Raw genomic sequence first — 14,065 nt, forward strand, 5'->3', positions numbered from 1 at the left:
CTTCCCGGGTCCGGAACCCCGGCTTCCAGAGGGTGCCCGGGCGTGCGTCTCCATCCCGGGGCTCTTTCCTACACCCCCCCGGCCCCGGGACAAGGAACATCGCGGCCCCCCAAGTCCGGACAGGAGGCGTGGGCTGGTTCTTGGCGAACGGGGGAAGTGGGTGAGCCTAGCGTTAGAGCCGGCGACGAGACACCTTGCTGCCATCGGTCCCAGGGAAGTGGACCTCCGCGAGTGCGGGGCTCCTGCCTGCAGCCCAACTGCCCCGGGCGGCTGGCTGTAAACACCCAACTCGGCCGCTGCGGTGGGCTCGGCCTGTCCCGGGCTGCTCCCCTGCGCGCCAGCCCCAGGGACTGGAAGGAGTTCTCCCCGCGGGCCTGGTGCTGGGTTCCGATCCAAGAGTTCCTCCTTGGGCGCCCGGAGCGCCAGCTGCCGAGCGGGCCCCCCAGCCCTCTCCCTCGCTTCGTGCAGTAGGCGCGGGGAGCTCCCTCGCAGCGTCGCGGTTGGGAACCCGCACGAATGGCAGTGCCAGAAAGTCGAGGCGTTCCTCCGCGCCTGTTTTCCAAACTTTTGGAGGCCCCCTAGCAGAAAGGCGGGAGTCCAGCGAACAGCAGTGGGGAAGGGAGGGTTGATGGACTGGGCGCTGGGGGGTTAGGGACAGGGCTGTGGTCAGCTGGCTGCTTTATTCTTTTAAAAGAGAGTCTCGGGGTGTAGAAAGCGTGCAAGACCGGCCACCAGAAGACTGCCCCTTTGCTACTTGCTGGGTGTGCCACCCAGCTATTCCGCAGGCCTCAGTTTCCTCATCTGTTGAATGACTACGTTGAACCAGCAGCTCTCCGGGGCCCCTTCCTGCATTAAGAACTCGGATTAGGTCCAGGCGCCTGTTCTGCCAACTTTGCTAACTGAAGAAACATCTGTATTCCCTCTTCCAGGTCCCTTAAAATAGCACTCCTGCACAGAGACTTAAGTGCCCCTTGGGGTGGATTTGCCTGTGCGGCATGTGTGAACTGGAGGCTCCCTGGCCTGGGCCGGTCCTTACTCAGGCACCTTCTCTCTCCCTACCTGTGGCGCTTGATGGTCTCTGGGACATCGGGAAAGCAAGATGGGACTGCCAGAGTTTAAAAAGAAAAAAAAAAGGTTAACCTAAAAGAGAGGTGGCTGAAAGTAAAATTGTGCTGTGTGGAAAGGTCGCTACGGTGGAGGCGGCGTGCCCCATTGCCCCCTCCCTCAGTAGAAATCAAACTAAAAGATGCGATGTATGTAAAGGATTGCCACTGGGCGGGGGTGGGGGGTGGGGCTGCCTTCCCGCCGGAGCCGGGTTCATTATTATGCACAGATCTGTGGGGCAGATTAGTATTTAAATGAAAGTCTCCAAACCAGACCATTGTCTTTTTCAAAAGCCCCTCCTTGGTGCCAGGGGAGTGTAAGGAACCGCTAAATCCCCGCTAGCTGTTGACTATCCACTTGCCCGGGTCTCCCTGTGTTTACATTCTCTTTTTGCCTGTGGGAGGGCAAGTTCTTTGAGGAGCCCAGGAAACCGCCCGTGCACCTGTGCCTCCCCGGGTCTCGGAAGCGCTTTGTGAGGAGGGAAGCCGAGGAGAACGTGCCTGACGGCTTTAGCGCGGGTTCATTGTTCCCCTCCCTCCCTCTACTCTGGTTTCAAAAGGCCATCCAAAGAGCTGGTGTGTATCTTGTTACCAGGGGAAAAAGAAATGTGAAGGGGTTTGCAGGAAGACACACCTACCAGCTCTAGGGTGCCAGGCTCACAGAAAGCCAGAGACAGTCTGTTGCCCATTGGCCAGCAAAAGTCAAGTGTGTGTGTGTGTGTGTGTTCAGGTTTTCATCTGTCCCAGCTAGCTCCTGTCCCCATAAAGTGAATGTAAACAAGCCTAGCTGATTGTTGTGTTTATTCGCGGTGGACTAATATTTGAACAAATGGCTTTGTTTACCATCAGGGCTCTTATTTTATTATAAGAGGCATCTAGCTACTCATTTCAAGGGACCTGAGTATATATACCCTAACATTAAAGCCATGTCAACAGAGTCATTTTCAAAAGTGATTTATTGATCAGTGTCTCTCCTGAGTGCAGCCTGAAGTACCATATCACCAAATTAAATGCTTCTCTGACACTTTAAATAGGAAAAGCTGTTTGAAAAGGTAAATATTTAATTGGGAAATTTAAGCAGGAGAATTCTTTTTAGCTTCCAGAGGAAAATTAATAACATAACATGTGATTTTAATATTCCGCACCCCACAGCCTTAAAAATTCTACTTGGTTCACTTTTTTGCCTGAGACTGTCAGTATGATTTAATTTTTATAGAGTTTATTGATCATATGGTCTGGATTACAGGGCACTAATATATTTAGACGAGAACGCAGAGTTCTGTGTATTCTCCCACCGGAATATATTCCAAGCGTCATCTCCTTATATCTGGAAAAAAATAAAAGCTGATGTGTTATGTAAATGTTATGGCAATAGAAATATGCAAGTCATTGAACTTGTTTCACATACCTTCTAGGAAACTTATATTCTTGGTGGAAAAAGGAAAAAAAATTACACAAGTTCCCACTTGTTTGAAGGCCTGGAGAAATCTGATGTCAGAGCACACCAGTGAGAGTTCATCTCCTGTTGAAAAAGCTACCCTTCCCAGATAGGAATAGCTTACAACTTTGCCAGCAAAGTTATAAATCCTTGCATGGCCCTTTTTCTGAACATGATCTTGATTTCCTTCAGTCACTCAATGTGCATCGTCTCCTGTATCGCGCATACTGGGAACCTGAAAGTGATGGAGAGGATTCCTGCACAAACAAGGGAGGTGCGACTCCTATCTTCCTAATTTCTGTTGGACTGGAATTGCATTAAAATTAATTCAATTAATGAGTTTAATTTAGTTAAATGGATTTACTCATTTAGTCATCCCTGTAATGCCTCTGAAGAGATTATCTCCATTGAGTGATGAAAAAACCAAGCCTGAGAAGAAAGGGCTGGAATTCAACACCGGGCCCAGAGTGCGTGTGAGAACTGGAAATGGTCAGGTGTGCATGACGGAGAGTCTTCCGCGCTCTTTCCTTTCCTCATCTGGAGAGCCCGGAGCCGGCATGCTCATCGAAAAATCCTGACACTCACTTTGCAGAGAGCCCCTCCTGTCTCTGCACATCTCCCAGTTCCCCCATGTGGGTCAGCATGGTAGGTGAACGTAGCTCCACTCTTCTTCTGGTCAGGAGAGTAGAAGCTGTTAGCGTTGTGACATTGTTTTCATTTGGAGCTAGCTCTCTCGCAGGGGAACTCTGAGGGACCCGATTGAGGTCTGAGACAGTGGTTTCAAAGACAAGAACCCGTGGCAGTCCATGGTTTCACACAAATGCATAAGGCTCAGCAGATCCAATGCATTTATTGGGCGCATCCTTTGAATCCAGCCACTTGGATAGCAGGTAGGTAGTGTTAAGACAGGTGCCATGTTTTGTCCTGTGCATTCTGTTCATGGCCTTCCCTGCCTAGGGGTCACTTTTCTTAGAAAGGAACCTCAGTGGCGCAGTGGTGAAGCACTTGGCGGCTAACTGAAAGATCAGTGGCTCCTGGGGAGTCAAGACTTGCTTCTATGGAGATTGGAGCCGATGGAGTAGATCCACCCTGCCACACCAAGAACTTCCCTGAGACCATCTGTCATTAATCGAATTGTTACTATCTTTTTTCCACAAAAGATTTAATGCCGAAAATTAGTGTAAGTGGGTGTTAATTCTGGAGAGACAGTAAGCACTGTGTTTTATTGGAGTTAGTCCAATTTGCTGCAAAACTGGCTGATTTTTTTCCTTGGCGGGATGTATGTCCTTTCACCTGCTTCCTGAGATTTATTTTGCTGTTTTTGTTAGGGGCCCTCAAATTGATTCCAACTCACGCAGACTTCATGTACAACCGCCTGAAACACTGGCTTGTTCTGCACCGTCCCCCCAACCTTTGCTGTGGCTGAGCCCGTTGCTGTATCCCCGGGGCAATCCATCTCATTACGGAGCTTCCTATTTTTCCATAATCCTCTACTTTATCAAGCATGATGTCCTTCTTCAGGGTCTGGGTCTGCCCTGATTACATGGCCAAAGTATGTGAGCTAAAGTCTCCTCATCCTTGCTTCTAGGCCACATGCTGGCCGTACTTCCAAGATAGGTGAGTTCTTGTGATAATTCATGGTGTACTCATTGTCCTCTGCTAACACCTTAGGCATCCATTCTCTTTGCTCTTCCCCATTTGTTGTCCAGCTTTTGCGTGCACATGAGGCAATCGAAAAGACCTTGGCCTTGGTCAGGCACACTTTTGTCCTCAAAGTGGCCTCGTTGCTTTTTAACTTTTAGAAAGGGGGTCCGTGTCGTATCAGATTTCCCGCGTGCAGTACCCGGTTTGATCTCTTGACCGCTGCTTCCGTGAGCATGGATGGTGGATCCAGGAAAATGAAATGCTTGACAACTGCACTATTTTTTTTCTTGTTTATCATAGTGTTCCTTATTGACCCAGTTGTGAGGAGTTTTGGTTCCTTTCCCCTGCGGTGCAAACCTTACTGAAGGCTGTAGCTGTCAGTCTTCATCAGGAAGTGCTTCAGGGCCTGTGCACTTTCAGCCAGCGAGGTTGTACCCCCGTCCGCATGTGGCCGCTAGTTAGTTCTTCCCCTCTTTCTGCCATGCTATTTTTCATATAGTTCAGCTTCTTGAGTTCTTTGTTCAAAATACAGATTGAATACATATGGTGGAAGGATACAAACCAGCCAAATGCCTTTCCCGATTTGAATCACATAGTATCTCTTGATTCTGTTTGCCTGGTAGCCTCTTGGTCTATGTCGAGGTCCGGCATGCTGAGAAATTGGCTGGATCGATATCCTTTTACCTGAAATTGAGTAATCAGAAATAAGCAAGCAAGCACAACCAGCGACTTCCCCCTTCTTTTTTGCTGCTCTGTTTTGATTTTCAGAATGTATGTGTTTTTAATAACTTGGGCTTTAATCGCTTAATCTGCCATGTAAGCCACAGAATCTGGAAACAGATTTTCATTAATCAACTGGCGAACAAGCCTAGCCTAGCCCCCTGCATGCAGTGCAATAAAGCAGTGAACCGCCATGTTTCTGGTAAGCTCTCGGCACACTGCCCTCAAACAGTGAGCCTCTCTTTCCTCCTCGTCTGACACTGCTTCCCCTTCTCCCTGCACACTCCATCTCCTTCCCCAACTGGCTCTGACCAAGGAGAGACATAGGTTGGCTCGACCTGTCTTTGTGGGACAATGCCAAAACTAGAGTTGAGGCCCCTTTCCACTGAGGGCCCTTTTGGGTCCCTTTTAGGTGCTTTCTTGACCTTTCCTGTGCAGTTGTCTGGGCCGGCAAGCCCAGTTGGTCTCAGCATGGTGTTAATGAGGCCAGAGCCAAGGGCTTCTTCTCTGGGTGGGCAGTTATATTTATGGAGAAAGCCTACCCTGGGTGTCAGTTTAATTCGGTGCATATTATTTGAGGCGTAATCCTTTATTTATGGGAATGCCTGCCATGTCATTCTTTCACAAACCCCGCCAGTCACTTGGTCAGTCTGGTGTGAACTACCGATTCTCAGTCTCCGTCTGCAGAGACTCAGACTCAACAGGCTTTGGGGTAGGCCCGGGACTCTGTAGTTTGTGAAATCACCGGTGCTTCTTCCAAGGCCAGTTTGGGAATCTGTGTTGTCTCACCACCGATGTCGGAACGTAAGTGAATTATGTCGTGGGCTTTTGGCCTTAACGTTATTGAATGTTCTGGAAATCCTCTCATTGTTAGGTTGTTCAGGTTTTCATGTGTGCCCAGTGCATCTCTCTTTTTCAACATAGACACGAGAATCTAGATAATTAAGCTTGACACTGAAATCCCATGGGTGCAAGCCTGAAGGTCTCCTACGATTTTCAGTGACCAGACTTCGTATTTTCTCCGGTCGCTAAGAAGCTAGGGTTTTTGTTTATTTCCTGGCTTCTGAACTGAGTTCTCTGTAGTTGAAATTGCCGGCCAAGTGACCTCTTTGGATAAGTGAGGTGTGCAAATATTTTCTTTTGAGATAATTAAAATTGGTGTGTGAGTCAAAAGGTGAAAGGAATAAATTAAAATCCTGAATAAACTACTCGCTGCAGAGTTCATGCTGAGTCTCCAACTCCATGTGTGTCAGGGTAGAGCTGTGCCCAGAATGATTTTCAAGGGCTGCCTTTGGGGAACTAGGCTATCTTAGCTTTCTTGCTTACTTTCTAAAGCCAGGCCTTTCTTTTGAGGCACCTGTGGACGGATTCAGACTTTTGATCTTGAGGTTAGCAGCCAAGCATGTCCCTGTTAAGAGGCAGTTCCGTTGACATGGTTGAACCAGTGCGAGCTTCAGATTCATCCTGATCCATGTTTGAATCCTGACTTAGAACTAACATGACTCGGGCAACAATTATTTAACTTCTCTACACTTCAGTGTAAGGAGCCCTGTTGGGGCAGTGGACTAAAAGTTGGCCTGCTAAGCCGAAAGGCTGGTGGTTCGAATCCACCAAGCTGCTGTGTCAGAGAAAGCTGAGGCTGTCCTGATTCCATGAAGATTTACAGCCTTAGATAAACTATGGGACTGTTTTACTCCATCTGATGATAGGTTTCACTATGAGTTAAATAGACTCCATTGCAAGGGTTTGGTCTGGTTTGGGCTTAAGTTTACATTTCCTCATCTCCACAATCATCACACCCAGCAACACTTAATTCGTGACGCTCAGATGAGATCATGAATCTGAAAGCATTTTGAAAGGCTAATATGCATCACTATACCATTATCAGGTCTGACTTTGCATTATGATTCGCAGTAATTATATTTTCCTTGCCAGTTTCCTCACTCCTGCAATGGTTCTGTAAAATTCTTTCATTTTTTGAGGGGCAGCAACGTTGCCTGAACTATGTGAGGGGGTTGGTGGGGGAATGTGAGGCGAATCCTGAGAAACAAAGGAGAGTGAACACAAATGGTTCCCATTAACTGAAGCGGAGCAGCGCACGGTTCCTGACCCGGTCTGGAAAGTCAAAGTGCAGGAGCGTCAATAGCCTTTGGTGTTTCCTTCTTCCCTTTGAAAGGGAGATGGCCGGATCATCTTGCGAGAAAGACAAACACACCTTAGGAAGGGCAGGAGAGGATTTGGAGAAGTGGTCTGTTTTAGGGTCAGCTCTTATCTGTGTCCTTTGCCGTTCCCAGGGAAAGCCTAATTATGAAGACAGCCGTGATTGGAAAGCCTCAAATGCCTATCGCCCTGCGTGCCCTCCGTGTGTGTGTGTGTGTGTGTGTGTGTGTGTGTGTGTGTAGAGGAATGGCGGCACCGGGGCTAACTATATAAATGCCTATCGTCCTGCGTGCCCTCCGTGTGTGTGTGTGTGTGTGTGTGTGTGTGTGTGTGTAGGAATGGCGGCACCGGGGCTAGCTGTCTATACTATGTGTGGCTCAGGCCAACTATGTGATGGGTATGGACCCTCTCACAGGCCAGGAAACTGCAGCTCAGAGAAGCAGTGCCACTTGCACCAGGGTGCCCAGCTATTAAAGCAACCAGAGTTCTGCGGATGGCAGTTCCCTCTGTTCTGTTTTATCCCACTTCCTGTGTGCCAACTTTGTTGAGTCCCAGTAGGTAGTGAACAATTTCACACGGGTTTAAAACTTGTGAAGTTGTTCGCTATCGGTGAAATAAGCACAAATACACCCAGGCTTACTTAACCTTGCTTACTGGGGAATTCACCCCGATCCCAGGAAATAATTCTGACTTTTTCACATCTTCTGAACAAACTCATAACGTAGGAATTATTCTCATTTGACAGAGGTGCAACTGAGTCACAGAGTAAATAATTTCCTCAAGGAGGTGCATGCATTTATTCATCGGCAGTGCCAGCCTTCAAAAGAAGGCTAGGCTTTGCACCGTGAATATCCTGAAACCCTCCTCCCCTTACGTTCAGGGTAAATGACACATTATACTATGCCTTCAACTCTTCACACCGGGAAACAATCCAGATAACCCCCCCCACACACACAAGACTCGGTTGGGAAGCTTTGAAAGGGGCTTGTTGATTTCTTAGCGCTTTCAAAGTATATATTGCATTTGGATATTGGTGGGAACCAAGTTTTTGAGGTTTGTCACAAATTAACAAAAGTACATGCCTAGGGAGCTTTGCAGAGAAATGCAAACCAATGTAAGCACCTCGTCATAATAAGCAGTATGTTTGGGTTCTTATTTACGTAAGCCCCAAAGCACACAATCCACATGGTCACACCAACACCAAGTTAAGGAGTCTGACTGATAGTTTAGCCCCCACGCTAGTTTGTGATATTCATTAGGATAGTTTCTCTTGAAAATCTATTTAATGAAATTTACGTTTGAACTTAGCTTTTGAGTGTAAGTCTTGTCTTTCACAGGTAGTTTTCAATGTATTTTTGGTGAAAATGCATACAGCGAAACACCTCCGTTCCTCAATTCTTACGCATAATAGTCAATGACCTTGGTTACGTTCTTTACATCGTGCCCCCCCCTCATGAGTGTCATTCCAGCGAGATGGCTCTAAAAGGGCACAGTGCTCAAGGGTGACTTCCTGTGCTTTTGGAGCCAGCCCGCTTTCCCATCAAAAGGTGGCTTCCTGAGATAGTCTCACCTCAAGGCTCGGAGTAGGTCAGGGTAATACTTTATGGAAGGCCGCAAGTCTCCATGGGTACAGGACGTCTGGATTCTTTTAAGAATTCAAGTTCTGTTCCAGTTTTGCCCTTTTCTAGCGGAGTCTCTTTAGTGTGACCTTAATCTGAGTGTTAGTGGTAGCTGGGCACCATCTAGTTCTTCTGGTCTCAGCGGTTTATAGAGACCGCTCATCCTGTTGTGTGGTTGCTTTTTTATTGCGTGGGGCTTCTTTTTTCTCCTTTGCTCCAGATAAACAGAGCCCAGTAGTTCTATCTTAAATAGCTGCTAGTGGGCTTTTAAGAATCCAAACATGATTCTCATACTCTTCTAGGGATGGTTTTGACCTATTCTGCGTAATGAGGATCCCTTGCCCTGAAGGAATTCCCAGGCTAATGGATGGGAGACAGACTGGTGTGTTCACAAACACCAAATCACTGAAATATTTTGGAAGGGAAGGGCAGAGGCAGTATCTTGGAGACTAATGGAGTTTGCTTGAGGGCACAGAGCTGGATCTTGTAAGATAAATATTGCAGGTGTTAAGCTCAGCAGTGAAGGGCAACAGGGTGCTGCAGTATACTCGAGGGACCAACGGGTGCTGAGACTGGGCAGTACAGACATATTTGTGATAGGTGAGAAGTTGGAGGGTGCAACAGCCTAAGTGGTGTGTGAGGGGAGAAGGAGGATGTCGGGGATGTAGCTGGAGCCGGTGTGAAGGATCTGTGCATGGCAGACAGCTAGAGAACTTGAACTTTATGCTGGAGAACCAGCACTGCAAATCACGTTTTCATTATGGGAAATTTCAAACAGAAACCAAGATGCTGACCCTGTTTAATGGAGGATTAATCTAATGTGGTTCCTGTTTGAGGAAGTTCACTCAGAGTTGACAGTAGAGCAGCCTGACCAGTTAGAAAGCAGGTAAGACCTGACCTCAGGCAAAATAGGACCAGGGAAGTAAAAGGATAGGTTATAGAAAGATCCTGATCTCTGATCGGGGAGGATGTAGGAAATCGGTATGGTGTGATCAAGATAAGCTACTTCACTTACTGTATGTACAAATGTTACTACAAAATGTCTTTTTCTTTCCTTTACTCTGCTATTTTTTAGTTCTCTAATGTCACTTTGAATAAATGGGTCACTGAAAAACATCATGGCTCAGAGTTTTGTAAAAGTTTGTAAAAGTATTTTTAAAACGGCCTGATTGAAATATGACTGACATGTACGTTAACCCTTTAATGTATATAATTCGATGATTTGGCGTGTGTTTACATAACTGTGTACCACAAACCAATTATAGACCATTTCATCAACACAAAAAGAAACTCCGTGTCCATGAGCAGGCAGTCACTCCTGCAAGCCCCTCAAGCCCATGGCAAACCAGTAATCCACTTTCTATCACTATTGGCGGACTTTTCATAGAAATCAAATCAAATAATATGTGGTCTTTTGTGACTGGCTCATCTGTGTTGTAGCATAAATCAATGCTTCCTTTCTATGGTTCGATAATACTACATTGTGCAGTTATAGATCACATTTTGTTTTCCTGTGTGTCACTTGATGGGTATTATATTGTTTCAACTTATGTGTTATTATGAATAACGCTGCTATAAACATGTGTTTGTGTGACAAATGTTTTCAATTCTTTTTTGGGTATACAAACCTAGGAGTAGAATTGCTGGGCCCACACTGTGAGTTAGGAATTAGGTCAGCAGTTCAAAGCCACAAGCTACTTTTCTCCAGGGAGAAAGATGAGCCTGTATGTAAATGTTTACAGCCTCAGAAACTGAGTTAGGGTCAGGATGAGTCGAAATTGACTCAGCCGTGGATTTGGTTGTAGGTCTCGTTATGGTAACCCTGAAGTGCTGGGGGCACTGTGGGTTAGTTGTTGGGTAACTAACCAAAAGAAAGAAAGTGGGGGGTGCTTGAACCAACCAGCTGTGCCCACAGGAGAACATACCAGGTGAGCTTCTCTTGTAAAGATTATCCCAGTCTTTCCGAAAATGACCCCAAAAGCAAAACAGGAATCCCTCCCCGTCCCGAAACTGAAGCCCAAGCGAAGGCCTCGAAGGCCAAGACAAACTTGCTGAAAGGCACCCACAGCCACAACAAGAGAAGACAATCCACGTGGCACCCACCTTCAGGTGATCCAAGACACTGGGGCAACCCAAATGTCCTTGGGAGAGCGACCCCAGGAGAAACCAGCTTGACCACTATGCCATCAAGCTCCCCTGACCACTGCGTCAGCCTGGAAGAAGATTAGAGATGACAAGCACACTCGTGTTTGTTGTAGATGTCAAGGCCAACAGGCACCAGATCACACAGGCTGTGAAGAAACTCTGACATTGACGTAGCCAAGGCCAACACCTAGATCAGGCCTGACGGAGAGAAGAAGGAGTGCTCGACTGGCTCCTGCCTATGACGCATTAGATGTTGTCAACAAAATTTAGATCAGCTAATTCTAAACATAAACTTTTTTTATACACAAAGAAAAAAAAAATCACTGATCCCAAGCCCACCCCACTCCCATCACGTCTATTCTGACTCATAGGGAACCCCAGGCAGCATTTCTGAGCCTGTGAATCTTGACGGAATCAGATAGCCTCATCTTTTCCCCACAGTGCAACTGGTGGCTTTGAACTGCTGACCTTGATGTTAGCAGTGCAACGCTTACCAGAATAATCTTCTGGTAGCCTATTGAGCAGTTCAACTCAATCTAAGATCGCGCCTTGAGTGGGATTCTACTCGAAGGCACACAACAGCCAAGTCATGAGTCTCTGCTCAATTGTGTGAGAGGCCTGCTGAGCCATTTTCCATTGTGGCTTCATCACTGTAGGAATATGTTTTAAGATTAATTAAAATACGTGAAGGAAAACAATACAAAAGTTTTATTGACGATCCCTGCAATTTACATGTTCATGAAACCACTAGAGTGTAGCTTTATTCACAGTGGCTTTTTTTTGGTGCCCCCTCAAAGAAGCAAAGTTTTTCATCAGTTTAGCAGTGTCAGTAGGTTTGATTAAGATGCGTGAGCAGGGAACAATAAAGCCGACTCAGCTTGACTTGACCCCCACGGAGGAAAGTGCTTCCACAAACCAGAGTCCTACCTCCGCAACAACAAATGTCCCAGAGTGCCTTGAAAACAGTTGAAAAATGCAAATATGAAAACACACATATCCCTAGGATTTGCTTCACTGTTTTTAAGGCCAGGAACTATTAGGGGGCTTCAAAAAGTTCACAGGGGAATGGAATGAAAAGATAATGGAATTTTCCCAAGAACTTTGTGAAGTCCCCTTTGTGGAAACCCGTCTATTCAGTTTTTGATCACTCCTCGCCACCACCCCCGCCTCCCTCCCGCCAGTATAGCTAAGTACATAATTACAGTCACAGCAATGATGATGGCCTCCACTTGTGCAGGACTCCAGGAGATGTGGAAGTGTGTAAGGCACGAGCACAACGCTGAAGGAAGTATTTGGCGGTCAGGTCATAAGTGCGTGGGGAAAAAGTATCAAGTTATGTGTGAAATGAAAAAGTAAGCCACAAATCTTACCGCCATCGAACCAATTCTGATTTCCTGGGGATCCTAGAGGACAGGGTAGAATTGCCCCTGTCGGTTTCCCAGACTAACTCTTTACAGAAGTAGAAAGCCTCATCTTTTTCCCAATGTATGGCTGGTGGTTTCGAACTGCCGACCTTCAGTGGCTAGCAGCCCAACTCATAACCAAGTACAGATTGTACATCACCAAGGCTGCTCTGAGTTGGAATCAACTTGATGGCGGTGAGTTTTGTTTTGGTTCTTTTTTAAGAATTAGGGGAATGGGAACTGGCACTTTGTAAGTCTGCATGAACAGAAGTAGAGAAACGTCAACTTTATGGGCAGTTTTCTGGTGGAGAAAGAGCAAAACAACCTCTTCCAAAAAGTGAGCCTCCCGGGAACTGTGAGGGGTCTTGGGAAGTAAAACGGGGTCTTGGGAAGTAAAACGTTTTGGCACCCTGGCATGGATAATCCATGGAGAAGACCACTGTACCTGGATCTATCTTGGAAGGACTCCTGAGGGGAAGAGGGAGGTGGACGTTGGTCTTTTCCTCTGGCAGCAGTCACGATGAGCTCTGTTAATGACCCCTTTTGTACCAGGGGCACCATCTGCAGTCCTGGTGGTTTGGTGTAACTTTTGGGTCACACTGGGAAATGTTGACTACTTTGGTTACTGGCTGCGGACGCAGCTCCTTCATTAAATGTGGCAAATAGAACTTCCACCAATAGCCTCCTCCCCACAAATGACCTGAATTGTTGTACAGTTAGCAACCACTGACAGGAAGTGGCAGAAATACTTCTCAACCACACTGCGGATTTCATTAGACACTTGCTCAAAGTAGCTCTTTTTGGTCAATTTGGCTCCGTAGGTTTTCAGGGAAGAATGGTCTGATCATTATTTCTAATCACTGCGTTTGTCTTGCTTGGCTGTGATGAAAATTTTGATTAAATGGGCACAGTGTCTTCTTTTGAAACAACTGCACATAATCAGCTCATGGAGAGAAAGTCTAGCAAGCCGGGGTTTAAAAATATATATCTATATATGTATGTTTCCAAGTATTTAAAATTGATAGGTTTATCACTTCGCTTAGTTGGCCTCTCATTTAAATTCGTCTGGAGAGAGCGGCCGGTTGACAGCGCCGGAGAGGTGGCCGGAGGACTGCAGCCACCTTTGCTTTGTGTACAGGCATCCTGTGGATGCAGAACTCCTAGGGACTGGCAGGGAAATGAAAACCTGCTTCTTGGCCGCAAGCATTCAAAATAGAGGCCTTTCAATCCCAAGGGGGAAATAACCCGCCCTGATTTTTCAGGTTCCGTTTTCCTGAGGAGCTGAAGCACTTTTTGTTACGACTTAGCTTTAATTTTTTCGTCTGCAGTTGTGCTTTCCCTAGCTGCGAAAGCCTGATGTGTATTATTAATAACCCTTTCACCGGACCCTTGCATTAAGTGATCACGTAAGTCGCAACTATGCGAATTTAAATGACTTGTCTTGCCTCAAGAGGTGGGTTCTTGCCTCGCGGCGCAGTGGGTTCTGTCCGTGTTGACCTGCTAACTGTGAGGCCAGCTGTTCGAACGCACCGGCCACTCCTTGGATGACAGAGGGGACTGTCTGCTCCTGCAAAGATGTACAGCGCGGGAAACCTTCCAGGGCAGCCCTGTTCTGCCTTTCGTCAGAGGAGGGGTCAGAATTGACTGAGTCAAAACTGATCCATGGCAGTGAGTGTGCTTGCTTGCTTGCTGCAATGGACTTTGTGCCTTCTAGATCTCCATCTCTCCATCCTCAAGAACAACACATCCCAGTCACCCTGCCCAGAAGGTTCTTCCCAAATGTGTCACAGATAAAGGCTGGGACGGTGACAGGTTGGGATATGTATGTACCAG

The 14,065-nt window shown here is 46.8% G+C and overlaps 1 protein-coding gene across 1 annotated transcript in view; it reads left to right on the top strand.

Moving 5' to 3' along the window:
- Nucleotides 1–5,684: 5,684 nt before the first annotated feature.
- PLPP3 (phospholipid phosphatase 3) overlaps nucleotides 5,685–14,065 on the top strand; it is an 88,935-nt gene continuing 80,554 nt past the window's right edge. Inside the window, exon 1 of the mRNA XM_045291949.1 lies at nucleotides 5,685–5,709. Coding sequence (XP_045147884.1) covers nucleotides 5,700–5,709 — 10 coding nt within the window. The 5' untranslated portion in view covers nucleotides 5,685–5,699. The remainder of the gene's footprint in view (nucleotides 5,710–14,065) is intronic.

Source organism: Echinops telfairi, unplaced genomic scaffold (assembly GCF_000313985.2).
Source record: "Echinops telfairi isolate 266 unplaced genomic scaffold, ASM31398v2 ScPeMD7_443;HRSCAF=831, whole genome shotgun sequence".
NCBI lineage: Eukaryota > Metazoa > Chordata > Mammalia > Afrosoricida > Tenrecidae > Echinops > Echinops telfairi.